Source organism: Marmota marmota, unplaced genomic scaffold (assembly GCF_001458135.2).
Source record: "Marmota marmota marmota unplaced genomic scaffold, marMar, whole genome shotgun sequence".
Lineage (NCBI taxonomy): Eukaryota > Metazoa > Chordata > Mammalia > Rodentia > Sciuridae > Marmota > Marmota marmota.
Window position 1 is genome coordinate 3,528,828 of NW_026000103.1, and position 27,949 is coordinate 3,556,776.

The window sequence follows — 27,949 nt, forward strand, 5'->3', positions numbered from 1 at the left end:
CTTTCAGTTTTGACAGTGACAGTATTTATATTTTAAGTGTTCCAGACTTTGGTGCATATTTATAATTATTATATCTTCTTGATGAATTGATCCCTCTACCATGATATGACCTTCATTTTCTCTTTTGACTGTGTATTACTTAAAGTTTATTTTGTCTGCTATACATATAGCCATGTGTGTTCGCTTTTGATCACCAATGTATGGACATCTTTTTCCATTCCTTCACTTTCAGCATATGTGTCTTTTTAAACCTAAAGGGAGTGTTTTATAGGAAGCACATTGCCAGATCTTAATTTTTATTCACTCAGTCACTTAATATCTTTCAATTGAGAAGTTTAGTCTATTTACATTTAAAGTTATTATCAACATGTAAGAACTACTATTTCCATTTTGTTGTGGTTTTTATGACTGTAGTTTTTTCATTCTTTCTTCCTCTCTTGTTGTCTGTCTTTATAATTTGATAACTTTGTTGCTACATGCTTTGATTACTTTCTTTTAATCATTTGTATGTCTAGTTCAGATTTTTCCTTTGTCAACACCATGAGGCTTACATAAAATATCTAATAGTTTATAACTTTCTATTTTAAGCTGTTAATTTTGATCGGATACAAAATATCAACACTTCTACTTTTCCTCCCTTCATATTTTAGATGATTTGCCACAATTTGTATTTTTATATTGTATATCTAATATCAAATTATTGTCATGACAGGTTTTTAATAATTTTTAAAAACATGTAAGACTTAACAGTGCTCTTTGTAACACTATTACAATAGTAGAGAATTTTGACTCAGAATCTAGGTTTAGTTTTACTAATTAGAGTTCTTTTGTTTAGCCTGAAGAACTCTCTTCAGAGTTCTTTGGAAGGCATGTCTAGTGGCCATAAAAACTCTCCACTTTTGTTTGGTAAAATGTTTCTCTCTCCCTCAGCTTTGTTGGCTAGAATATTCTTGATTGGCAACTGATTTTTTTTAATATTTGAAATATATCATCCCATGTTCTCCTGAATTACAAAGTTTCTGCTGAGAAATCCTCTGGTAGTCTTTTGGGGCTCCCTTTCTTATCACTGCTCCCTTAAATGTGGTGAGTTACTTTATTTCTAGATTCTTTCAAAATTTTCTCTTTGTTTTTGAATTTTCACAATTTAATTATAAGTTTCCTATTGTAGACTTCATGTTCAATATTCTGGGGACTTCTGGATCTCGTGAAACTGCATGTCACTTTCTCCAAATTTTGAGTTTTTTGTCATTATTTCTTTGAATAGACTTTATATCACTTTTTCTCTCTCTTTCCTTTCTAAAATGCCTACAATGTATATATTGTTTCGTGTAATGGTTTCTTATAAGTCCTATGGTTTTCTTCACTATTTTTCATTGTTTTCTCTTTGCTCCTGACTGAATAATTTCAAATGATACACCTCTGATTTTACTGAATCTCATTTATGCTTGATCAAGTTTGCTATTGAAATTCCCTATTGAATTTTTCAGTTCAGTCTCAGTATTTTTTAATCTCTAGGATTCTATTTTTACAAATTGTTTGCTATTTCCTTGCTGAACTTCACATTTTGCTGATGAATTGTTTTTCTAATTTCATCTAGTTATTACTCAACTTCTTTAAGAGGACTATGTATGAATTGTTATTCGGTTGATAGATCTCCATTTCCTTAGGGTGAGTCATTGAAGTTTACTAAATTTCTTCAATGGCATCATTTTATCCTAATTCTTCTCAATCATATTTCCTTACATCGGTGTCCTCACATTTTACAGAGTAGACACTGCTTCAACACTTACAAATTGGTTTTGGCAGAAAGAGGCCTTTATCAGTTAGTCCAACTTTTAGGTCTAGATTGGCCAGCAGGCACCCATGAATAGGCAGTGCTCATTGTCAGGTTCTCTATTTGGGCAGGTGTGCTGCCCACACTCTGAGGTTAGGAGGAGCTGCTGTCTGGGAATGCAGTCAGGCTGAGTTGCTGGCTGGGCTCCATGACTGGCCCTAGTTAGGCAGGCTCACAAGCTATACTCCTAGGCCATGGTATGCTAAAAGTTAAAATGTGTAATTGGAGAGGGCTGCAGGCTAATCTCCAAATTTGAACCTTGTTTGGGTAGTGGTCAAGGGATTTTGCTAACTGAAATCCATGTTCAGGTAGGGCTACATTGAGCCCTATGATCAGAAAGAGCCATAAGCTGTACCGGGTGGTTGGGTGGAGTCACTGGGTGTGTTCCTGCCTGGATGGAGTTGCTGGCTTTAATTTATTCATGTTTAGTCAGGGTTGCTACCAATCACCCTGGTTAGGGTGGCCACAGGTTTTGTTCCTTATTTGAGTGGGGCTGAGCACTATGATCATGTGGTCTCACTGGTTGTGTTCTGTGGTTTGGGAAGGTTGATGGCTGGGCTCTTTGCTCAAGTTTGGACTAAGTTGTGCTCAAAAATGGGCAAGACTCTGGGATGGGCTGCACAGGCATGTAGTATGTCTAGCTGGGCTCCCTGGTTGGTTGAAGCCCAGGCTGTATGGTGTAGTTGAGCAAAAATACCAGCTTGGCCTTCTGCTAAGGTAGGACTTTATCAAATATCAAATTATAAAGAAAAATGCATTATGTACACATTTTAAGATTCCTATGAATTCCTCCCTGACTCCATTTTTGATTTATTTATTTATTTTGCAAATATTTTGATTTGAAAGTGAAGTTTTGGCTAAATTTCAAAGGTTGAAATTCTCACTATTCATTTTGAACCAGTTCATGAGCTCACTTATTATTTCTTCTAACTATAAATCATACAGAGAAGTTTAGGATGTCTAAGTGGATAAATTTTGGCCACTTATTTTATTAAATCAAAGTTATGTCATATGTATAATAAATAGCCAAAATGACTTTTGCTTTTTGAACTTAGTAGCTTAAGATGCAAATGGCTTCTGTGCATATTCCAGATGGATTTGAAGAGTTACATTTTGTCTATTTGAACTACTGATTTCTGAGTACAGTAGATTAAATATACTATATCATAGTAAATATATCTATGGATTCACCAATTTCTTTTTATATTGGTATCAAGTTTTGTTTAACATATTTTTAGGGTCATAAGGATTTTTTTGCATACTATGCATTATAATCAATATGAAATATATCCCCCCTTTTTTGTCCCTTCTAATGATTAAGAATGGTCCCAACATTAAAGACATGTTCAAAATAAGAATATTTTCTTAGATGTACATTTCTACTTATAGGTCACTCATTTATAATTTATAAATCTTTATAAATTATTGCAAACAACCAGAAGAGGTATTCACGAAACACAGAGTAAACTATTCCATTTTCATCTTATTATGTCTAGTATTCCAGCAGCATTTTTAAATTTAATTTTCTAGTCTTTATCAGGGAGCTTTTTTGTCTGTGTTAGCTAGCTACTTACAATCCTGAGTTACATTCAATTATTGAGGATTGATTGGACTTTTTTTTAGTAAGATTAGATTGTGAGAAGGTAAGAATTTGCTACTCAAATACTTTAGAGTCATCATTATCATCGTTTCCTGAAGAATTAATGTATTTAATAATTTTATTTTAATTATAAAGAAAAAGGGTTTTGGATCATTGTTCTAGATTAAGAGGCTGCAATAGGTGATGGTCTTTCTGCAGAATCCCAAGGTGGTGTATGGTCTTACATAGCAAGAGTTAGGGAGTACACAAGTATTATGTGTGTGTTTTTACAGCTTTTCAAACAGTTTTATTGTGATATAATAAGGTAATGTATCTTATTAAGAACCTTTCTCTGAAAAGATCTGTAATTTCCCTTTTTTAACATAATGATAAAAGAGTTAATTCAAGTTCAAGTATATCACAGAACTGTTTATAAATCATAATTAAGAAACTAGATCTATGCCAAAGAATGAACAATTGTATATGTGAAAATAAAATTGTAATGCTCCATAAACGTTTATAATAAAGAAGCAAGATATTTATATGCCCAAAATATCAGACTAAATCTCATCAAAGCAAGTGCACATTGATAATGAAACCACTTATGCTTCTAGCTAAATATTGTTCTTTGGCTGTTATGTATTTTGTAGTTAACAAAAAAAGAAAAACATGGAGAAGATGGAGTTTGGCATATGACTATTACATACAAGCACATTAAGTAGCCTATATATTAAGGCTGAGTCAAACTGAGCAAATACTTCTAGAGATTTCCCTAGTGTGTTTTATTCAGTTATTAGGAGAATTCAAAGCCTCAGATCTGCCACATATATCCAGCCCAGATGCTCAAAACACTTGATTTCACCCCAGGGCAACATTCTGTATTCAAGACTAGATCTAGAACAGATGGCTACACCACCTCTTCTATAATCTGGTTGTGCCCTATGAATAAATGAAAAGACTAAAGGGAACATACATTCCACAACAGGGCCAGAACAAACATTAGTACTATTAATACTACTAATAATATTTATTAAGTACTTTTGTGTATATGATACCCTAATAAGCTCTGTATAGAATGAGTTCTGATAATTATAATTGTTCTATGTAAGAACAATGTAAATTCATTAATATATTCATTAAGGAATGTGCACAGTTCTTGCTTTTGTAGAGTTTTCAATATGAGCAGTAGCTATGCGTACAGGACCATTCTTGAAGCAGATATAAGATAAATACCTCAAGAATTTAATAAGCCAATTTAGGTGCCCGTACTATGAAGAAAACAAATAGCAATACTCCTGGCCTCAAATTGGCTATAATCTACTTGAAACAAAAAGAAAAATATAAGAGTTTACATATGTTAATTTATGAGTTACACATAAAAATATTCAGAAAATAAATAAGAACAATCCTACTTTATTACAACTGCACTAATATAAAAATAATTAATAGTTAGTTCTTTTCCTATATTAGGCACTCTTCTCCTTGTTTATGATAACTTATTTAAATCCTAACCACAGGTATGTTCCATTATTACAATCATTTTATAGATGGGGAAACTGGATGCAGATGATAAAGTCACTTGCCTGAGATCACACAGCTAGTAAGTGGCAGAGTTGAGTTCTATCCTCTTAAGCACAGAGTTAAAGGGGTTGTTCATGTAAGAGGAAGACACTGAGCTAAATCTGAAAGGAGAAAGCAAAGGGGGAGAGAGGGGAGGGCATTTTGAGTGAAAAGCAGAACTTGAGCAAAGGCGGAGAAATAAGTCCAATATGGGCAAAAGTTAGAGAGAAGTGGGGAAGATTAGATTCTAGGCAGAATAGTGTTCAATTGTACAAGGAAAATCTTAACTCTTTATAAAAGTGAAAGCTTGGATCTTATGTAACTAATGCAACAGGATTTAGGAAGTTACTGATGGTATGTTTCTTCAGATGGTGACTCCTAAGCAATTCTTCTGGTTCTAGGGTCATCCACATAAGGAACAGAAAGATGCTGATCAGCCCTTTCTAACACCCAATCAACCAGTCTTTGCCAAAATTTCGGTTTGGTATTAATTTGTTAGTGGCCCTTGATTAGAAAAATGAATAAAACAGTGAAAGTGGCACTAGTGTCAACTGCACGTGGCCCTAAAACACAGTTAAGAAAAATATATGTCAAATTACCATTAGAAGTTATGAGTTGTAAACAGTGTTACCATAATGCCAAATTGGTAAATATTTTGTTATATAGATTCAATTGTTAAAAAAAATTAAGGCTGTGTTTCTAAAACTGTTTATATATATATATAATAATCACAGTTAACTTATAAAATGCAGCTTACTGGATCCAACCCTAAGCTGAATACAAAACAGAAAAACAAAGTTCATGAAACTAAAAGTCATAATAAAAATGGTAGTACATATGAGTAAAATAGTGGCAACATTCAATGAGAATATGCATCACAACCAAGCATTTGGAAGAAAATGATTTTAAATTAGGAAAAGGTAAAGTACATTTACTAAAATTAATGTTTTGCAATTATTCAGCATCCTCTGAGGGAGGTATTGGCTTGACTTCATACCAATTGAAACCTTCATTAAAAGAGAGAAAATGTTTTATTTCATTTATTTTGTAGATATTTTTTAAAATAAGAAAACTCCCCAAAGTATTTCTGACTTTCAAAGAAGCAAAGTAAGAGATTTCCTTAGGCTCAGTGGCACACAATGTTGTAGGTGACTGTTTTTAGGGGAATGAAGAATATAACATTATAAATAATGCCAGTTATTTGCTAACTAATATGCAATCCATAAGCCCAGAAATGTTATTACTTATAAATGAGGTCAATAGTAAAGGACATTTTAAAATATTCTAATACATATTGAGCTGAATATCTTTTCAATTGAATGCTTTAAGAGATGCCCAACTACCGACCACCTAGAAAGAGACCAAAAAAAGAACTAATTTGAGAACACAAACATGAATGTATTTAGAATTATATACTTTATATTTAATATGTATTTTTACAGCAAGGTCTTAATGAGTGGTTCAAATGGTGTTGGGTCTTTTAGGAAAGAAGACATTAAGTGGTAATGTCATTTTACTCTATAAGGGGACAGTTAAAAGATTCCATAAATTGAAAACATTTTACATGTATAAATATGTAGATACTACTAGGATATGACTCCTTTTAATAATACATGCCATCTAAAGAAAAAAGGGTAGGGAACTCAGTCTCATCAAAGATTGGGGAAAAAAAGAATACTGAGGTTTGGGAGAAAAGAGAAGAAAGGAAATAATAACTTTCTTACTATCAACTGTTTTGTTCTTACTTTTATGGAGCAAAAGTACTATCATTAAAATTTCACATTCCTAATGAAAACTCAATTAGATTAGATAGTAATCATTACTGTGTTCTCATTCTTTGCAAAGCACTGAAGGCTGCTGTAATGATAAAACATTAATAAAATATTGTCCCTGCTATAAAGCAACTCATCATGGTCTATCTAGTGGCAAGATTTGCTTAATGACAATACAAAAAGGAATAAAGACACTCAACAGAATTTAAACAGTTCACAGAAAAATTAAAAGAAGCACAACAATTGCAGACCACTAGCTCTTAGTGTTAATTTTGTAGCTAGAGCTGTTACTCCTCAGCCTCACCAGAAGATTGAGGGAAGAATACTGTTAACTATATGGGATCAAAGTACAGACCAGAAGTCTCAAAGTTCCTTATAAAAACTTCAAACAAACTATCTTTTAAGCTCCATATCTGCTCCTACTCCATCATTTGAAGATTTGGTGGTTTCTTGAGCAGCCAATTCCTAAGCTTTTCTGGAGTTCTTCACTTTTTTAGGTAATTTCTAAATGGTACACCCTCTGCCATCATTTATCTTGCAGGCACTTAAGTACCTTTTGTCTGTCAAGTCCTCTATTTATTCCATATGTTGAAGTTTGTATACTGGACTTAAGATGGCCCCTAGCTTCAATGAACATGATGTTTCTGTTTGTTGTTCTTGTTTGGGTTATTTTTAAAATGAAACTAGAGTGGAAATGACTTAATTTTTTTATATCAAATCTATCTTGATTACTACAATTTTGTTACTAAATTGAAATTAAGAAAAATATGAACAGGAGTGGAATTTTTTTGCTATTGAAGATTGAACCCAGGTGCACTTAATGACTAAGCCACATCCCCAGACCCTTCTTCTTTTTGATTTTGAGACAGGGTTTCAATAAGTTGCTTAGGGTCTCACTAAGTTACTGAGACCGGTCTCAAACTTGCAAACCTCCTGTCTCAGCCTCCTTAGCGCTGCCACCAAGCTTGGCCAGAGTGAAAAATTTTAAATTAAAACTATAAAAATAAATCTTTCACAGACACAATTTTGAACAATGGAACACATAGAGGAGGATGCTTGGGGGTTAGAAAAGCAGGAAGTAACTTTACAGTTTTATTTCAGTCATCTGAAGTAGTCTGCCTGAAGTAAAGTACAAAGTTACTAAACCACAAATGATTCAAACCTTCACAAATATGGTGAACTCTTCCACTTTCTCATTGGCTAATAGCAATTTCTTCTGTGCACCTTCCAGAACCTGCTCACTTTGTAGTGCTAATCCTTGAAGTTGTTTAGATGCTGCTGTTTCAATTTCTGCCATTGCTGATTCAGTCTCATTTATTTTTGAGAACAGGAAAGTAAGCTTGAGATCCTGCAAAAATCAGTAATTATAAAATAAAAAAACATTTTTTTCATGAATAAATTTGGAACAGAACAGTTATACAAGTCAGATACGAAAACGATTTTATTACTTCATAGATTATTTATTTTTATTTGGGTAAAATTAGTGGTTGTTTTTGTTTGTTTTCACTAATAAAGCATTATATTTAATGTTTAGTAAATTCTTGGTATGTCTTATACAGATACGATATTCTTTGCAGTTATATGAAATTTTTCACTATCTCATGATAGTTTGGGGAGATAAAAGTGACAATGTTAACAATGAAAAAGACATCATTGTATTCCATACCTAGACTAAAATGTCCTAAAAGCATACCTTTTTTTCTAACTCCTCTTTAGTTTTCTGATACATCTGTTCATACTGTGACTTTTCTTTTACAGCAACATTAAGTCTCTGCTTTAGTGAATCAATTGATACCTTCTTATTGGAACATTCTTCAGTTAATGTCTTTACCTACAGTAAAAATACAAAGATAATTATCCTTGGTAAAGTCATTCTAGTACAATACTATATTTGTTTAATCAGAAACTAAATTAATGAATGAATGAGTCCACTTATATTTATTGTCTCATGAAATTGTATCGAATTCAAGAATTATACTTGCAGAACTCATTAGCAAAACTAATAATTCTTAAACCAATAACAAAAATCAAAATCATATAAAAATGTAAAAATATATATAATGGAGTACTAAATAAAAACATATTTATTATATATTTCAAAGAATAACAGGAGAAATAGTTTTTCTTTTTCAATTTAATGCCACTAAAGATAAATGATTACTCATTCAAAGATTGTAAAGAGGTCTATCTGAAATGATTACTGAAGATAAAAATTTAGCAAAATTCAAAGGATAACACTGAAAACCTGTAAAAATTATCATTTATGTGGGTGATGAAGAAACAGAAATAAAATCCACATGCATTTTTCATGTTCATGTAAAATTTTCTCTCTTAAATCATATGAGCTGCTAGATACTTAGACTTTCAACTTCAACAAGGAAAGTAAAGGAGATGCTCTTTCAGTAGTGAATAACATTCAGTGAAAGCCAAAGCAAAGACTGCTTTATGAATTGTGCAAATACCACCTTTCTTGTTTTTGAAACAAACTCTTTCTAGTTTCAGGTCACATATAACTACCTCCCGATATGTGTTGAATTAATTATACAGGGGAAAATGTACACTTTGGAAAGATCTTCTCATAGTTATTGATTATCAATTTCTCAAAAAATTCAGAAATATTTATTCTATCATTATAAATTATAGTTTTAAATAAAATAAAATACTGAATGAAATATAATTATGCATTTCAGAAATATTAAAGATTTTTTAAATTTAACTTATCTTCTCATGCAATTGTTACAAACAGAAACAGAATATGTGGTTATAGTTCATGTGAGATTTTGGAATCTTAAATTTTAAACATTGGTACCTTTTTTTCAAGATTTTCTAACATTTCACTAAAACTCTCATTACTTTCTGAATTAACTTTCTGTCGAAATTTCAAGTCCTCTATTAAATGTCTTTTCATGGTTATATTCCTCTCCATTCGAGACATCCTTGAAAGGAAAAAAAAAGATATTTTATCCAGAGAACAGAAAATACTTTATCTTGCATGTCATTAAGGTTATGCCTGTTAATTTTAAAATGCTATCTGATGTTAATGAAACTATAAATTAGTAAAATAAATTTCAATGAATAAAATATTGCTGTACTATATTTTAAGTAAAATCTACAATGTGGTTGTGACTTGATTATTACAGTATAATACACATACATTAAAACAAAAGAAAGATTATTAAAATTTATAAAAACCTGGAATCATTATATTTAAATGACATTTTTGCATTGCTTAGGAAAATTGAAGCGATACTTAAAGATGATCAAAAGTTGAACAATGTTGGAAAAAAATCCTATAATAAACATATAAGTCTCATAATATGCAAAGAAACTAAAATCAGGCATAATATCTTCTTATTTAATGCCATTTGAGATGGAATTCACCTATGGGTTTAGCTTAAAATAATGAAATGACAAGTATAAAATGGTAGTGTGATAACTCCTACTGTTGTTGCTACTTCTCTCCCTACCACTAATTACACTGTAAGAGTGACAATAATTAACATTTATTATTATTTACTGACTGGCTTATTATATGCCAGTCACTATTGTAAGTGCTTTATATGTGTTAATTAATTTATTTCTTCTAAGAGCCTTATGAATTAATACTATTAAATTGAGGCATAAAGCTAACAGGTGGAAAAGCCAAGATTCAAAGAGTGTTTCTCTAGAGCCCTCACTGTTAAATTATAAGCAAGATCACCTCTTAAACTACGAATAAACTTCAATATATTTTCAGTCAAAAATATTAACTAATCTTTTTGTCTAATAGTTCTTTACCTGTTAATATCACTTTGGAGTGACCTTCACCTACAATGTGGTTGGCATACAAGTATGTATATGAGGTACATCTATCTCAAATTTATCTATGATGAATGAAATTGTATGTACACATATCATCACCTATAAACTCTACTGTAGCTATAAGTGATATACAAAGAAAAGCATTTTAGTTCATTGGGAGCATTTAAAACACCTTTAAAAAATAATGATAACATAAGAGGTATCTCTCTAGTATTTTAAATAGAAACAAAAACTTTCCTTTTTCCACATTAGCTTTATAAACTTAGACATTAAACCTACTATAAATATCCATCTATATTTTTTGTCAAACATTTGCCACATTTTAAATCTTTTTATCCATAGTCCTGAAGTCATTAATTTACATTTACTCAAAATTATATATGTTTAATAAGGGAAATCTAACTTTATTCTTACCCTAACTAAAAATAGTAACCAATTTGTCATTAATTATGCTATATGCAGCATTCCTTACAATTCTATCTTATATAGGTTTAAACATGAATTAAGAAAATAAAATTCCATTATTAATGATACGTGGGTATTTTGGGGGGAATGCAATGTTTAACCAATCAGACTACCACTAGGTGGCACCAAATACAATGGATAGAAATATGAAAAAACATACTTTTCATGCATTTCTTTTATGTATTCTTCTTTTGCTAGGAGTTCAGACTTCAGAGACTTCACGTTTGATGACTGCTTAGTAAATTCATTGGTTGCATTCTAATTAAAAACAGATATACCTTTCAATCTTGATCTAATGCAAAATAAACACCATTTTCAATAATAATAATAAATTTATAATAATTATGATGAACAATAATTGAACATTAAAAAATTTTAAGTGCTTTTATATTTTCTAATAGACACAATACTAAAATGTTTATATGGTATGCCAGAGTATAGAGGAAAACAATCATATAACAAATACAGAGTTCATGCTTCAAATACACTTATAGGAAATATGAATTATCCTAGTGAAACATAAATGTCTGAGTAGGAACTTTGATGACTTAATAATATCATTTAAAATGAATGCTGGACTTACTAGAAACCTGAAATAGACTAAATATGATCACAAATAATTTGCTGCTTTTCCCATCTAGTGGTGGGATTTATTTCTTAAGCTATTGATCTAGTCTGGTCTATTATCAGTTTTGACCAGAAGAATTTGTCAGAAATGACGCAGCAAAGTCTTGTGGCTTTCACCCTCTTGGAATGCTTCTGTGGGATCCCTTTGCAAGGAAGACACTTGAAAGGCCATGTGAAACAGTATAAAGATATCCCAGTTGACAGCCAGCAGACAAAGTGACTAACCTGAGTGAAACTCTTTTGGACCTTTCAGTTAGGTAAATAAGTGTTTGGAATAGTTCTTCTACTAATTTTCTAAACTATAATAAACTGTTAGAACTATTCCTAGGTTTGGATGTTTGTTTGATTAATGGCAACTTTTTTAAAGTATGAAATTATTAATCACACAAGAAAAGTGAGTTAAATTCATCACACCAACTTTGAATATTACACTACCACAGCACATGTGAATTTAAAATTTGAAATAATTTAATTTTTACATGAAATTTAATCTTAATTTTTCTTAATAACCCAAAGAGCTACCTTACCATGTACCTATTTTAAATGTTACAAATTTTTATGTGTTTACCATAACCTAAATTTTTACTATATTTTGCATGTTTACAGAGATATTTACAATGTCCTGTTTCTAGGACTGCCATAATCAGGTACGACACACTAGTGAATTTACCAAATAATTGAAGCTTTTATTTAAACACTTGATTTTTTTATCTTGATTTTTTTTCTGAAATGATTGTTCATTCAGTTAGAAATATGAACATCCATGATTATGCTAAAATGATGTTATAAATATATATTTTCACTATATTAATTATATATTAGTATATACATTATCTCTATACTATAATATAGTGATACCCTTAAGAACTAGTATAGTAAAAATACTCCTACTCTAAATGGTCCCCAACTCCTGTTTTTCTAATTCTCTATTTACCTTAACTTTTCATATTTCTTTTTTTCCTGTCAATCTGCTGCTTCTACCTTTTTGCCTGTCAATATTCCTGCCCAAAACAAACATCCTGCTCCTTCATATGCATATTTCTAAGTTGATGCTTTTAAAATATTTTCTGCTGACACATGAAATAATGAAATAAATAAACATCTAAAATAAAAGACAACAGATAGTAAAACAAAAGTCTGATAGTATCTTCAGTGGAATAAATTAAGTGAATTTTAAGATAGCTACTCTACTCATTTCTGTTTTTAGACTTAAGGCTGTATTTTATGTGGCTGAATATGCTATACTTATAAGAGTTCTAGAAAACAGAGGGATTACTGAATTAGGATAGATAAAATAATGCCAGCTTGATATACGATTTTGCCAAAATCTTTAAGTCTGACAGCTATTTCATTTGATCCTCAAAAGTCCTTATGAGATAAACAGAAAGGTATTTCTGCTTTAGAACATTAGAGTAGTTAAGTAATTTCTTTGACCAGGCTCCACAAGAAGTTAGTGGAGAGGTAATATCAGAATCCATCTTATAGGGTTAAATGAAAATTATTTGGTTAGTATTTGTAAGACACTTAGAATAGCCTATTTATAGATTGTACAACAATAGTTTAAAAACTAATGTCCATTATTTTTAATTTATATGCAAACTGGAAGATAACATTGTACATATCACAAAGAATGGTCTTTAACAATCATAAAGTAATAAAAAATCATAAATATAAATTTAAGTATTATTTAACCCATATTTTATAAAAAACTATAAAGTAAATATAAAGAACTGATTATATATTATTCACTAAAAGGAATTTGTATATTGCTAACATTTTATTACCTATCTATATAAAGCTGGGTCTTTGAGAAAACATATATAATATGAGCAAAAATAAAGATACAGAAAATGTTTCTGAGCACTCTAATTATATTAAGTGAATCAAGGACATTTGAAAAGTACACATAAGAAATCACAGCCAGGTGCAGTGCAGCATGCTTGCAAGTGAAGCAATTCAGAAGGCTGAGGTAGGAGAAACAAGTTCAAAGCCAACTTAGGGAGATCCTGTCCCCAAATAAAAAAACGAAAAAGGGCTGGATATGTAGTTCAGTTGCAGAGCACCTCTGGGTACAATCCATTGCACCCCACACCCAAAACTATATCTCTACATATTAATTGAACAAAATAAAAAAAATGCCATGTGGACCTTTAAGAGATTTAAGTCTAATCAACTTTCTCAACTAAATTTAAATATATATGTTAGAAAATAAGCTACTTCTTAGATAATCACTGCATTCACAGTTTGAGATCTGTGTTGAACTATATCGTGTTCCCCTAAAATGCATATGCTGAAGTCCTCACCTAACCCCAAGGACCTCAGAATGGGACTATGTGTAGATATAGGAACTTTAACTATATAAGATATAATATGAGGTTTTAGGATGGGTCCTAATACAATATTACTGGTGTCTTTATAAGAAGAGGAAATTAGGAGATGGAGATGCACAAAGGGAAGATCACATGAAGACAAAGGAAGCCATCTACATGGCAAGGAGAGGCCTCAGAAAAGTTTGACCTTGGAGCTCCAGTTTCAGAACTGTGAGAAAATAAATGTTTATTTTTTAAGCTACCTCATCTGTGATATTTTGTTATGGAAGCACTAACGAACAAATATATTGAAACAGAAATTTTTAGTAGCAGAGAGTATTATGTACTTAAATTTCTTTTAGGAAATTTCCATTTAAAAATATGAAACAAAATAAAAGTAAATATTTATATTTTTTGTTTCTATATGCCCTGATCAGTATTCCAAGACTACAGGTTAGATACAGACAATTAAACAAAACTGTTTTAGGTATTCTCGTTTCACTTTTCTGACTGATACTTTCCTTCAAAACAAGATAAATATTTATATGTGGGTAAAAACTTATACTATGGAAAACTATATTGTAAATAATTTACACACATTCAAGTAGGTCTATTTTCACTCAAAATTATGTTAGACCATTTGTTTCTTTTATTTTTTAATTGCTTTCAGACCATCTATAGCAAGTAAAATCAAATAAATCAACTTAAAGGTATTAGCAATTTTTAAAAAAACTGTAAAAGTCATATAGTACAGGATCTAATATTCAATTTTATCTAGGTGAAAATGACATATCAGGATCATGAACACTTCAAAAGAATCACAGAATTATGAATTAGAGTCTACGTAATACATAAGACCAAAGACTATCTATCTCAATGATTTTATCTTCTAGTATATTAAACCTAAACACTAAAATGTTTGATTTAAATATTTTATTGCACCTTTTCAAAGACAAAAGCATCTTTTAAAAGATACATGCCCCAAAACTTTCACAATTATTTTTTCTCACATTTCTAATTTTATATAAGGTATTTAAACATAAAATGTTGTTGAGGCAAGTTCTATACGTAAACATTGTCCAAGGATGGCATTTAAGAAGTATCCAAATTAATGCCAGTTTTGTAAATGATTATTTCTAAGAAAGCAAAATATTTTCAAGCAAAGATGCACTCATTTATTTTAAATTTTATCTTATTCTTAATCCTATACTAAAATATCATTTTTTGGTTGAAAATGAGTCTGTTCCACAATTCAATAAGTCAATATAATCTTAACAGTAATTCTATTTTTAAATGTACACTGTGCATTTACAGTAAGATATTTCCTTCTAGTGACTCTCATTGTAACTATGGTCCTATATAACACTGCCTTTGGCTTCCAGCTACCAATTCCCACTGAAGAACAGAATTAAATATGTGAAAAGCAAATGAACTTGTTTTAAGCAGCATGAAAATTAACTCTCCAATTAAAACTCATCAATCTTGTTTCTTACAAGGTAATTCTATTTAAAGTAAGGTCAGCCCCATTTTTAAACTGTTGACAAGTTTTTCCTCGACTTAAATATAATTCTTTATAAACCAAAGGACCACAGCTTTTTATTCTCACACATTTAACTTATTGAAATATACTAAACCAGTCCATCTTTGATTTCTGCTTCTTCTCCCCCTGTCTACATCTCTTCTCCTTCTCCGTATCCAATCAAAAAGGACCAAAATAAAATAGTAACATGTATAGAGGAGAGAAATTAGGTATATGTTGATACTATGTTTGAGACAATTCTGTTTAGTCAGAGGGAGACATTGGGGGCAGAGAGGAGTTGAATATTGGAGAAGTAGTTTCCATTAGCTCCTAAGTTACGATTTCAGGGTGTCTGGTCATTTTTTTTTCCAGAGAACAGTACTATGAGTTAACAGATAAGAATCTATCAAACTAAACCTGAATGATAAAATAAAATGTAGTATTAATAATTTTTGGATGCCATAATTTACTTTTATTAGAATAAATTACAGTTGATATAAGCTTGTCTTTAAGGATGTTTTCATATTTAATAAACTTTAAAATCACCTTTAGTTTACACTGCAATTGCTTCATTTCCAGATCCATGCTCCTTGAAGGACTCAGTGATGTAATGTGTATCCGAGGAGTTGTTATCCGGGAAACTTCTTCTGCCAAACTTGTGATTTCAGATGAGGACTCCAATTTCTTTAGTAAATCTTCTTTTTCCTTCCGAAGCTCAGCCAAATCCAAATTTAGCTTCTTTAAAATAAAAAAGAAAAAGAAATATAAATATAAAGGTAAATAATCATTAATTCAATGATTTTCAGCATAAAATCCTACAATAGGATAATGTTGAAGAAAACAATTATAAAAGGTTATAAAAATTGCAAAAATTCTAACTTCAATTAGCTTTTGCTTAAGTTTGTGGGCTAGTCAAGTGAAAACAATATGAATTTGCTGTACTCAATAACTTCTGGTTGGCTGGTCTTTACTCAAGAAGTACTATTTCTTTGTCTTCACAAATACATGAGTGAGCCAGAGATTCACAGGGTCAATGTACTTAACTTGGTAAAAGCCAAGCTAGAGCAGGAAAGGATAACAGATATTAGTTGTTTATTCTACTTAATAGATCTTACTACTCTCTATAGTAGCCAAAATATTTCTCATGTAGTAACATAACAGATGAGTCTTGTTAGGGATTTATTTCAAATAGCATGCAAAAAAAAAAAAAACTTGCTCAATATAATGTACTTGGTTGATAGTTGACAAGTCCTGTTTGTAATGTGGACACAGAACTGCACTGAACTTCTAATATTTGAAATTTTGATAACAAATATTTTGCTAAATGATATACTAATAATATTTTTGAGAAGAAGTGTAAAACAAAAAACTATCTTATGTTAGCCCTGCTCTTTTACCAATCTATAGTCTTCAGAATGTCACCAAACTAGCAGCATAACAACTCCAAGATCCTTAAGAGGGTAACTGCATGACTGATTTATTATTCCAAAGAAGCTTATAATATGGTAGTTGAACATAAGGAACAATTAGACAAAATGATCCTGAAATCTCTCGTGAGAAAAAAATGTTTCTTTGTTATGAATTCCAATTAGAAACAGCAAAAGATGTAGCTAAAATATATGGTACTATAAACATGGGGCATAAGTAATTTACGTATTAACACTGTTTTTAAGCATAATATCTAGAACCCAAATAAATATGTATTTGTATACACATTGTGTATAGTTAAGAATGAATATTTCAGATCATGGATTCAGAACTAGGGCTTGATATATTTGAAATAAGAGTATGTCTTGGTGAAAAGACTATTTATTTGGCTATATTTTAATTTATGATCTGTAAGTACAGTTCTATAGATTTTCAGTAAATATTTGTTCATGAATTGTCCCAAAGGTACCTCAGTAATTAATATCTGAATGTGAAATCACAATTTCCTTAAATCTGAAAATCTTCTGGGTTACCATTCAAGCTTGAATCTACCTTTCCCTATTTATTATTCCTATGTCCAAGCAGTTGTCATGTTCTATAAATTATACAGTCTCTTAAATTTGTATTCTATCTGTATTCTCTTTCTGTATTCATTCAATGGAGATTCTCATTATCCTACTGAGGTTACTGCCAGACCCTCCCTCTCCCCAACTCCATCTCACTTTTTATACAACTTCCTACTACAACTTTCACCTGTTATTCCTTCGTTCAAAGGTCTTTAGGGGTTTTTCACCCCAATGGAATAAAACTCATATATCTGTAGATAATAAAGTTTTCTAAGATTAACTTAGACTTGTGTTTGTCATGTTATCACCTGAAGCCAAACTTGCCTGCCATTTCTGCATCAATGACTACACATAGTGTTTCCTACAACTGAAGGATTTCTCATCTTTGAAGGGCAACTTAGTTTTCCTTCCACACAAAGTCTTCTTTGTTCTTTTCTTCTTCTTTCTCTTTGCTCCCATAAAACTATGCATGTTCCTTGTCTATGAACACTAGTAAACATTAAATCCTTCAAGGAGAATGCTTTTGACCACCTATGTATACACCACAATATGTAAAAATAATGCCTTAGGTATAAAAAGAACCAAAAGAAAGGTTTCCTATTTGTAGTTCAGATATGCTGTAAGGACACATCAATTACAGCTCTTATTTACAATCTATTTATAACCATATAAATTAAAATACAGTTCATTAATAATGTAGTATTAGTTAAGTTTTTACTTTGGCAGCATATACCAGAATATTTCTGAATTCTGATGTTAACACTCTGCATTTAAATTAGACTTTTCAAGATTTCAGTTTGGAAAGATGTAACTCATGGCAGCAATTGCAGGTAGAATCTCAAACAACACAAGAAACTAAAATCTGGTGAGTTTCTTATCTCCTTATAAACAGATCTGGGTGGCTTTTCTTATTTGCCATACTCCTATTTTCTGTCTATTACTTCCATGATGGCAGATATTAACACTATAATATGTCTTTATTGAGGAAAGACCAACCTCAAAAAAGTATTTCTCTGAAAGACATACATACGTAAATTTTACCATCATCTTAACAATACAAAAATCATTAAATAAAGAAACACTAAAACTATGGAGAAGATAGAATTACTTGTACTTTATTAAAATATAATATTTTGATTAAAGGATACTTAAAATCTTTACAATCTTTAAAACATTTCTAATATTATATATGCATAGAAGCATCTGTTGAAATGGGAACTATACAAACCATTTATTCCATCAGTTTGAAATTTTTTGTTTATCCCTTAGAATTTTGGACAAATAATGTGGGCTCTATTATTAATTTCTCTCAGTTTAAGAATTCTGTTTCTTATTTGAGAAATGCTATTATAGAGAGAAGTAGTATAAAATCTTTCTTTTCCTTACTCTTGTTTTGGGCTGTGATACTACTTTTGTGGGTGATCTTGTTAGAAAGAGATTGTGCTGTAAAATCTACTAATAAATTAAGATTACCCTTAAATTATTCTTTTTATCAATAGAATGATTCATATTTCTTTTATATTACTTTTCCATCACCAATCAAAGTTTTTAAATTTTTATGTTACATTGTATTTAAAAGAGATATAACAAAGCACAGATGGAAGAGTCATAATTTCCAGATTCTCTTTCTCTGGAACTGTTACTTATCAACCAAGTGGACTTAAGCAAGTATGTATCTTTGTTTCCTCCTTTAAAACAAAGATGATGTTGCTTACTTCAGAATGGTAATTTTGAAGACAGAATTTTTAAAACATCTGTGATAGCACTTGGTAGATTTTAAATCTGAAGCATTATTGGTAGCATTATTTTATGGGAAATGCTACCCTACAGAGTCTGAGACATATCTTAAAGATGAGGACATAGATTAATGAAAAAATTGTTTAATATATGTATATAATTATCCTATAATTTCTCTCTTGACAGAAATTGTAGTTCATCTTAAGGCAGAGTTACTTGTTTTACTAGGATCAATTTAGGATCTCTGCTAGGCTACATGCTTATTGATGCCAGATGTGCTCCTCTGACTCTGTATGCTCAGTGCTGCAGTCTAAAAGACTTTTTAAATTTAAAAGTTTACTTCAGTAAGTACTGAAATTTGTATTGATTTATGTATAGTCAATTATTTCTAACCAATTATAAAATAGAACTTAATACTACAAAAATTTAAAGTAGATAATACTAATTATTTACATCTTAGAACTTTAGGATGGGACTGGAGATCATTATGTTAAGCGAAATAAACCAAGCATAGAAAGACAAGCACTTCATGATCTTACTAATGTTTGGAATCTAAAAAAGTTGATCTCATAGAAGTTGGAGTAGAATGGTGGTTACCACAGGCCAGTGAGAAGAATGGGGAAAAGTTTATCAGTTAATACTAAGTTATAGTTATGTAGAAGTAAGAAATTTTTGGTGTTGTATATTGCACAGTAAGGTGACTATTTATTTATTTTTCTTTGCCCATTTTTTATTTGTACATCACAGTTGTATATTATGATGGAATTTGTTACCTGTTCAGACATACATATAATATGACATTATAATCTGCCTGATTTTACATAATGATAATATACTATATATAAACTAGAAGAAAAATTTTGGAATGTTTTCACCATAAAGAAATGATAAATGTTGGCAGAGACAGACGTGTTTAAGCTGATTTAAACATTATATAATGTACATATGTATTGGAACATCTCATGGTACCTCATAAACAAGTAAAAATTCATGAATTTATGTAACAGTTATAATTTTAATTTAAATTAAAAATAAATAAAATAGTGATGAACTATAAATCTCTGAAATGTACATAACTCTCTAAACAAGTATAAGGAGAAACAAGAATACACATACTGAATATATTACTATTCTTCAGTAGTGATTCCTGTGGTAGACACAATTTTCAGATGACCCCCAATGACCTACTTCTTGCTATAATATCTTCCCCTTGTATGCAGGTGGAACCTGAGAATAAAACAGGCTATTACCACAATGATAACTTATACTAAAAGGAGACTCTGTGGTGGCAATTAGGATTCTAATCAAGACACTTTAAGATTACCCTGCCTGATTATAACCTTATGTGGTAAGCTCTCTTGAAGATGATCAGGGGCCTTCCCTGAGAGAGATATCCTCCTGGTAGCCTGGAAGAAGTAAGCTGACATGTTATGAAGGGACTAGGAAGGAACCACAATGCAAGAATCTAAGGGAGGCCTCAAGGAGGTGAGAATGGTTCTTGGTTGGCAGCTAGGAAGAAAAGAAGGGCCTCAGTTCTATATCCATAAGAAAGTGATTTTATTTTTCAAGAAACATGTGAGTTTAGAAGGGAAGCCTAAGGTATAGAAAGGAAGGCAGCCTTGATGACACACTGATTACAGCCTGTGATACTCTGAGCAGAAGACCTGCTAAGGCGTACCAGACTCCTGACACGGGAAAACCAGTGGTAATGAAAGTATATGTTGTTTCTAACTTGCTTAGTTTATGATAAATTGTTATGCAGCATAAAAAAACTAGTGTAAGTCATAATTTTTAAAAAATCAGTCCCCTGTTGAGCCTGTCCTTTGTTCCCTTATTCCCACCCTGCCCCACCTCAAGCAAGTATCTCAAACCCTTTGGTGTATGGTTTATATAAGCCTCACTGTGGATTAATTTTGTTGCCTCGTCCATAATTTTGTATTAATTTTATTTTTGAAATTTTTTGAATATTCCATTTTCTATGCTTAGAAATATAAACTGACTCCACCAGATCTTCATCTGTAGTTCATTTGCCAAGCAAAAGGCTTCTGTTCAGAATCTTTCCTTTGCTGCTCTCAGCAATAGGAATCCCATGAACGGGGTGAAGATGTTTCCCTTGGCCTGCTCTTCCTTATTCTCTTATGTAGGACTGCATTCACAAATTGCTTTAATTTTGGGCTCCAACTTGACATTTTCTGTAGGATTTGAATGGAAAGTATTTAGATTCAGAATCTGACTCAATATCATTCATTCTTTTTTCTATATCAGGTGGAAAGCACTACAATAATTCTGTATTGTCAATGGTAAATGAAAAAGTTATAACCCTTGCCTTGACCAGAGTCTATAAAACATAAATATTTAACAACAAACTACAGTGTTATCAAGAAACAGAACAGAAAGCTAAGGGAACTACTACTCTCCTCAGTTCCTGCCTGGTTATACCTCTAGAGCCAGTTTCTTTTCAAGTAATTTCCCTAATATGCTGTGTCACATGTGTCCTAGAAACTAGAGGTAGCATCAATTGCTCTAGCCTATACCTTAACCACTCTTCTCTTCAGTTTTTATGTGAGAGAAGGTACCTGCTAGAATGTGGATGAGTAAACTGAGAACAGACCTGAGGAGAAGGAGCATATCTTCATCACCAGAGATCTTTACTAAACAGGTTAATGTTTAAGAATGAATTATCAATAATAATAATAATAATAGTAGTAGTAGTAGTAGTAAATGGGTCCAAAAAAGATTTTACAGGTCCAATGTAGGAATTAAAGGGTTTATTTAGAAAGAAATCTGAAATAAAATTTCCCTAAGGAGTTCCAAAACAATATATTGTTTTTATATTTTCAGATCTTGATGTCTCCAAAGAATAAAATATTCAACACCTGCCTATTTAATGGTCACAATACTAGCTATAGCATATAAAGAAAAGGATTTTGAGTATTCAAATACTTTAGAAGCAGTGCCCCAAGGCAAAGGAATACTTTTAATTCTCAAATATTCACTTCCAATAAGAGACTAATTGTGACCTATATTTTTTTCTGGACAATAGTTACCCTATATTTTTTTCTGGACAATAGTCACTCTATTGTATTCAAAGATACAGTTTGTATTTTCCATATTTTTTTTTACAGTAAAAGCTTAAAGTAATGAAACATTTTAAAATTAGGAAAATATTTTTAGTTGGGATAGTAGGATCTAAAAAATAGACACAGAAATTCTATAGAATCCATCTAAACATGACATTGAAGGACATGGTTAGAGCAGCAGGGTTTGGGGGAAGCCCTTGGAAGAAATGGTTGGTGGAAAAAGAACTCTACCAGTTGATATTGGAGCAAAGGTTAGATGCTGAATGTTGGAAAAGGTCAATCAGCAACAGAGTAAAGAGTGAAGTGTAGTTCCCATCTATAACTACAGAGTAGTCTCCAATTTTTTTTCTTTTTTTGAAAGCCATAGGAATTGGCAATCAAAGTAGAGAAAAACAACTGCTGAATGGAGTAATCTGTTTTGAATTACTTCACCAAAATCTCTGAATCTTAAATTCTGCTTAGGGCTGACACAGGACATTATTATAAGTTCACTGATTATTTTACAACTTGATTATTCCAGTTCATACTTAAGCAGAGTCAGCAATTTAAAAATCTTATATTTTTTAAAAATAATTATAATGTAAATTTTGTTATCAGAATTAAAGCAGAGAATTGAGATAAAATTCTAGTTTATAATATCTATGTGAATTTTACAGGCACAAACCCTATAAACCCCCTAGAAAGAGAAATCTTAATGATATTTCTTCTTCCTGTGAATAGTCAACATTCTTTCATTTGGAATATTACAATTTTATAGAGAATAAAATATAAAGAAACAAAATTCTGTATGTTGTTGTCTATGTATAAGACTAAAAGCTTAGTCACTTAATTAAATAATACTCCTGGAGTAATCAAGACACTTATAAAGTTGATTTTCCAGTCACCAACACATGGAATTTCCATGTAAGTACTCAGGAAGGTAAATAGTTACTCTCAAGTTTAGTAATAATAGTTTTAAATTTAAAGCATGAATTTTGCTTTGTTATGATTTTTGATAACACCAAGAGAAAAAAATTAAGAACTGAAAGTCAATAACAAAGGATCTAGACAGAGATATAATTATCTATGTAACAAAATATCTTATGAAAAATCCACTCAGTTACTACATCACTCACTTACAAACTGTTTTCTGACAAATGCAGTTATTAAAAGCCTACAGTATGTTTCACAAAACGTCAAGCAAATGAAGGTAATATAGAGGACTTTTTACCACTAGCTTTTGCTAGTAGTTAGATTTCAGTAGCCTTTAGAGACCATTAAGTACCCTTTGGCTAATTGGCCAATGGTAGAATAATCCCCTTTTTATTCCAGCAGCACTATTTTAACACCCTTATACTCTGTCAGTGTAGTGTCTGAATGACAAAATAATATTGTGCATGAATAATAAGCAGAAAAGTTAAATTAACATTTCATGTTTCACATGCCATACCTATGTGTCAGAGAACTTTCTTTTTAAGTCACTGACATTCAACTTTTTAAAATAATCTCATGTTGACATCTTATTGAGGTGAATTTTCCTAATTACTGCTAATTGCCTATCAAGAAAAAGCTCTTTTCATGAAGTACAGTTGTCTAGCACAGATGAACCAAGCTCCAGTGTGCACATTAAAGACAAAGCATGACACTTAAGGTGCTACTTTGTTATAAGGTCATACTAAATATGGTTTGTAATTAACAAAGCAGTTTTTTATGGTACTGAAAACGCCAATCTGTCTTGATGTGTTCAAATTAGATTCTATCAGAGAAATATGGATATCTGCATATGGATAAGAGATATGTTACTCTCAATAACATTTACAAGGAGTAAATTTATTCAATGCCCTTGCATTTTATGATGTAAGTTCTTATAAATGTCCAATTAAGTTATTCTTTTATAAATATGTTAAAAAATGATTTCTCAAATTGAAAACAAACACTATTATCTCAAATGTCAAATTGTTCAAAACAGTTTACTAATACTTTCAGTTCTCAAAACACACCAAAATGCTGAAACATTTAACATATGTCCTTTAATTTGCATTAATACTTTTGACATTATTGAGATTTTAAGCAAATTTTCATCTATGTGATAAAAATTTCAAAATAATCTAAATAACTAAACCAATGCATTTTAGCTCAAAGTTAAACCATATTACTTCAACTTCTGTTCTTACAACAATGTGAAAAATAACAGATGTATTACATGTGGAATTTATAATATGTAAAAATTAACTTACATAGTTGACTTTCAAGTATTTGTGGACAAAAATAAACATTTGTCTATTTATAGCAAAAAGAGGTTTGTAATTTCAAATTCTCAGTTCAAGTTACCAGAAGAAAAGCCCTCTTTACACACCAGATACTAAATACAGATATAAACACTTGAAACAAAATGTATATACAGAAAAAATTCATCATTATCTCTGTGAAAATAATTTCTCAATGTCCATATGATAATATTATAAGCTCAGTCACAGCTCTCCTAACACTTGACCTACACATGACTTGCTTACTACTGACCATGAGGATGCAGTGCATTTCAATTCTAATTCTTTCACCTGGCAGGGATAAAAAATAATGATAGTGCTGTTTGATGTTCCAAAGGAAAAAACTAAGTAAGGAAAACTCATTTTGTCACTTTCCTTTTCTTTTTACTGCTTAAACTCAGCTAATTCAACATAGAAATATCTATTCCTCATATATGATAGACACACAACATCTTTTTTCTTTTAAATTTTTTTTTAAGTTGTAGATGGACAGAATACCTTACATACTTATTTTTATGTGGTGCTGAGGATCAAACTCAGTGCCTCCCATGTGCTAGGCATGTGCTCTGGCCACTTCTTGCACTTTAGGAGTCTTATGAAAGAAGTCAGTTACCACAACATCTTAATTCTATTTTTCCTCCACCCCTTTTGTCAAGACTTTTTTCAGGCATTGAAATTGTGTGGAGGCAAGAGGAAAATAATCCTCCCCAAACTATGCAGGCCAAGGAAAAAATTAATAAACATGCCAAATCAACAAAAATGATAGCTGGTGTTTTATGGTGATTTTGACATCTGTTTCTAAATAAAGAATCATAAATTTTCAAATGAAGTTACAGCGACTGAATTATCAGGAACAAATATAATCTGCAGAAGTCTCATGAAGACTTCCTCATTCTCATAAGTAAACTCAAATCTCCTAAAAAAACAAGCTTCAGTACTCTGAATTACTTTTTTGTCCTATTGGAGTACTATTACAGTAGTATCAACTCTTGCTGTATTTTTATAGATCAGAAAGGCCTTTGTGGCTGAGTAATATTCTATTATATACATACACCACATTTCTTTATCCATTCATCTGTTGAAGGGCCCCTAGGTGGGTTCCATAGTTTAGCTATTGTGAATTGAGCTTCTATGAACATTGAGATGGCTGTATCACTGTAGTATGCTGTTTAAAGTTCTTTGGTTATACTGAGGAGTGGGATAATTGGATCAAATGGTGGTTCCATTCCAAGTTTTCTTGCCAGAGTGATCAGCTTGCTTGTCCTGACCCTGCCTTTTGTGTGTGTGTGTGTGTGTGTGTGTGTGTGTTGCTGGGGATCAAACCCAGGGCCTTGTGCATGCAAGGTAAGCACTCTACCAAATGAGCTATATCCCCGGCTCCATTCCAAGTTTTCTGAGGAATCTCCATACTGCTTTCCAGAGTGGTTACACCAATGTGCGGTCCCACCAGCAATGTAAAAATAAACCCCTTTCCCCACATCCTTGCCAACATTTATTGTTCCTTGTATTTTTTTAAAACTTTTTATTCTAATTAATTATATATAACAGAAGAATGCATTACAATTCATATTACACACATAGAGCACAATTTTTCATATCTCTGGTTGTATACAAAGTATATTCACACCACTCGTATCTTCATACATGTACTTAGGGTAATGATATCCATTTCATTCCACCACCTTTTGTACACCCATTGCCCCTTTCCTTCCCCTCCCGCCTCTGTTGCCCTATCTAGAGTTGCTTGTATTTTTGATAACAGCCATTCTGAGTGGAGTGAGATGAAATCTCAGTGTAGTTTTAATTTCCATTTCTCTAATTGCTAGAGATGTTGAACATTTTTTCATATATTTGTTGTTCAATCATATTTCTTCCTTTGTGAAGTGTCTGTTCAGTTCCTAAGCCCATTTATTGATTGGGTTATTTGTGATTTTTTGTGTTAGGTTTTTTGAATTCTTTATATATTCTGGAAGTTAATGCTCTGAGGTGTAGGTGGCAAAGATTTCCTCCTGTTCTATGGGATACCTCTTCATGTTCTTGATTTTTTCCTTTGCGTGAAGAAGCTTTTAAATTTGATTCCATCCCATTTACTGATTCTTGATTTTACTCCTTGCACTTTAGAAGTCTTATGAAGTCAGTTCCTAAGATGACATGGAGAAGATGTGGGCCTACTTTTTCTTCTGTTAGGTGCAGGGTCTCTGTTCTAATACATAAGTCTTTGATCCACTTTGATTTGAGTTTTGTACAGGGTGAGAGATAAGGGTTTAATTTCATTTTCCTACAGTTTTCCCAGCAATATTTTTAAATAGGCTTTCTTCTCTCCAATATATGTTTTTGGCACCTTTGTCTAGTATGAAGAAAGAAATATAACTGGACAACAAATATATATACATATAAATTCAACTGTATTTCTGTGGGTTTCTCTCTGTGCCTTCTATTTTGTATCATTGGTCTCCATGTCTGTTTTGGTGCCAATATGAAATTATGGCATTTTTCTGGTAAATGGATGGAACTGGAGAATATCATGCTAAGTGAAACAGCCATTCTCTCCAAACCAATGACTAAATATTTTCTCTGATATGCGGATACTAATTTCACAATAAAGTGGGATTTAGGGAAGCAGAGAAGTACTTTGGATTAGAAAAAGGGGAAGAAAGGGAAGGGAAGAGGAATGGGAATAGGAAAGATAGTAGAATGAATTGGACATTATTATCCTATGTGCATATATGATTACATGACCAATGTAATTCTACATCATGTACAACCAGAAGAATGAGAAGTTGTACTCTCTATATGTATAACATGTAAAAATACATTCTACTATCATATGTATAACTAATTAGAATAAAAAACCCCAGAAGTTATAAGGAAGAATCAAATGCTTTTAGGCTAAAACAATAACCAAAATAATTAAAATATCACTTGATGGAAGAATGGAACTGACAGAGGATAGAATAAATAAATGTGAAAAGTGGAGGGGGGAAAAAAAAGGAGAGGCCTTTGTAGACTAGCCTGAGAAAATGAATGCTCATGTACAGTACAGTTATTAAACATCAGTGAGAATCTAGAGAATTAAAAACTGTTTGTATTATTAAATTCCTGGAGAAGAGGAGCAGCGGCTTGCTGAGAGGCAGAGCCGCCCCCTCCCCCTGCGCCGGCAAGGTAGAGGGAACTGTGATCATCCACAGAGCAGGCCCAGCGGCCTGCTGAGGGGCAGAGCCGTCCCCCACCCCCCGCGCCTGCCAGGTAGGCGGAACGGTGACCACCGGCAGAAAAGGCCCAGTGGCCCACAGCTGAACAGAGCTTCCAATCACTCCTGCAAGGTAGGCGGGCCTGCTACCCACCAGTAGAAGAGGAGCAGCGGCCTGCTGAGAGGCAGAGCCGCCCCCTCCCCCTGCGCTGGCAAGGTAGAGGGAACTGTGACCA

General features: G+C 31.8%; 1 protein-coding gene across 1 annotated transcript in view; it reads right to left on the minus strand.

Moving 5' to 3' along the window:
• The window catches only part of Cntln (centlein), a 311,560-nt gene that overhangs the window by 28,779 nt on the left and 254,832 nt on the right, over positions 1-27,949 (minus strand). The window contains exons 20-24 of the mRNA XM_048783891.1: positions 16,013-16,204; positions 11,172-11,269; positions 9,555-9,681; positions 8,439-8,576; positions 7,908-8,093 (exon numbers count right to left, since the gene is read on the minus strand). Coding sequence (XP_048639848.1) covers positions 7,908-8,093; positions 8,439-8,576; positions 9,555-9,681; positions 11,172-11,269; positions 16,013-16,204 — 741 coding nt within the window. The remainder of the gene's footprint in view (positions 1-7,907; positions 8,094-8,438; positions 8,577-9,554; positions 9,682-11,171; positions 11,270-16,012; positions 16,205-27,949) is intronic.